This window comes from Austrofundulus limnaeus, unplaced genomic scaffold (genome assembly GCF_001266775.1).
Source record: "Austrofundulus limnaeus strain Quisiro unplaced genomic scaffold, Austrofundulus_limnaeus-1.0 Scaffold26, whole genome shotgun sequence".
In the NCBI taxonomy this organism is placed as follows: Eukaryota; Metazoa; Chordata; class Actinopteri; order Cyprinodontiformes; family Rivulidae; genus Austrofundulus; species Austrofundulus limnaeus.
In genome coordinates, this window is record NW_013952428.1 from 3447088 (window position 1) to 3448228 (window position 1141).

The 1141-nt window shown below is 50.2% G+C and overlaps 1 protein-coding gene across 6 annotated transcripts in view; it reads right to left on the minus strand.

Annotated features, from left to right (window-relative positions):
• Window positions 1-1074, minus strand: part of cacna1c (calcium channel, voltage-dependent, L type, alpha 1C subunit) — a 189921-nt gene extending 188847 nt beyond the window's left edge. For all 6 annotated transcript variants that reach the window (XM_014004815.1, XM_014004817.1, XM_014004814.1 and 3 more), the window contains exon 1: window positions 64-1074. In XM_014004815.1, coding sequence (XP_013860269.1) covers window positions 64-121 — 58 coding nt within the window. In that variant the 5' untranslated portion in view covers window positions 122-1074. The remainder of the gene's footprint in view (window positions 1-63) is intronic.
• Between the last annotated feature and the right edge of the window lie 67 nt (window positions 1075-1141).

The following is a 1141-nucleotide window of genomic DNA, read 5'->3' on the forward strand; positions in this document are numbered from 1 at the left end:
CCCCCGCACAGACTCTAGTGTTTGTTAATTATAAATAAATAATGATAAATAAACAGCACATACCTTGATGGTTCTCAAGGGTGTCCTCCGGGATGTACATGTTTTTGCTTTCATTTACCATAAATGTAGTCCGGCGTTATCCTTATAGGTGAATGGGAGGACGAAGGAAAATAAGAGGGGGGGGGAGCCCCCCCAAAAATAAAGAATTCAAACAAGAGATGGGGGGCAGAAGGAACAACTGTCTGACACGGACAGTGTTTTTTGGGGGGGATATTCCGTTATTTATTTTAATTTATTTTTTTAATGGGGAGGGTCTCTTCGCATGGAGTGAATATTACCTAATTCCCATGATGGAGGTGAAGGCGAGAAAAAAGAGGGAGCTTTCGGCGGAACCGGTTGGGAGAACGCACCGGTGCATCCCTCGGTACATCCGGGCCCTAGGCGAGAAACATGAAACCAGCACCGCCGCGTTCGATCCAATTCACACCTTTGCGCTCCTTTTCCTCCGGCGACTCCTCTCCACCTCTCCTCCAGAAAATCCACACACAAAAAAAGGCAGCAAACAAACAAAAGAAAGGAGGGGAAAAATGAAGAAGAAGAAGAAGAAGAAGAAGAAGGTTTCAAAAAAATGTTACGATGCGCCGCTGTCAGTGGAAGTGCGCAAAAGACGCATTCGTGCGCATCTTCAGCAGCAGCGTGTCAAAATGTGAGAGGATGGAGAGGAGGTGGAGGTGATGGAGGAGGGAAAGGAGGAGGGAGAGAAGAGGAGAAGAATCGGGGAATGAGAGGAGTGTAAATAATCCATGCCGGGTAGCGCGGGGTTAAATCTCCCAAAGGGCTGTCGGTTATTCCACGTCTCTACAGCAGAGTCCCCACAATGAGCAGGAGCAGCCAGGCCGTCCTGTCTCATCCGGACACGGGCTTCTCTGTCCTGATCCGGTCCATGCTGATGGTCCAGCCAGTGCGTCTGGGAGTCAGTCAGTCCGCCCTGCCTTGTCTGCCTGCCTGTCTGTCTGTCTGTCTCACTGATCGAGAGTTGGAGCTCTCTCTTCTCTTCTCCCTGCCTCTGCTGCCCCTGCAGCTCTGCAGTGAGAGAGAGAGAGAGAGAGAGAGAGAGAGAGAGAGAGAGAGAGAGAGAGAG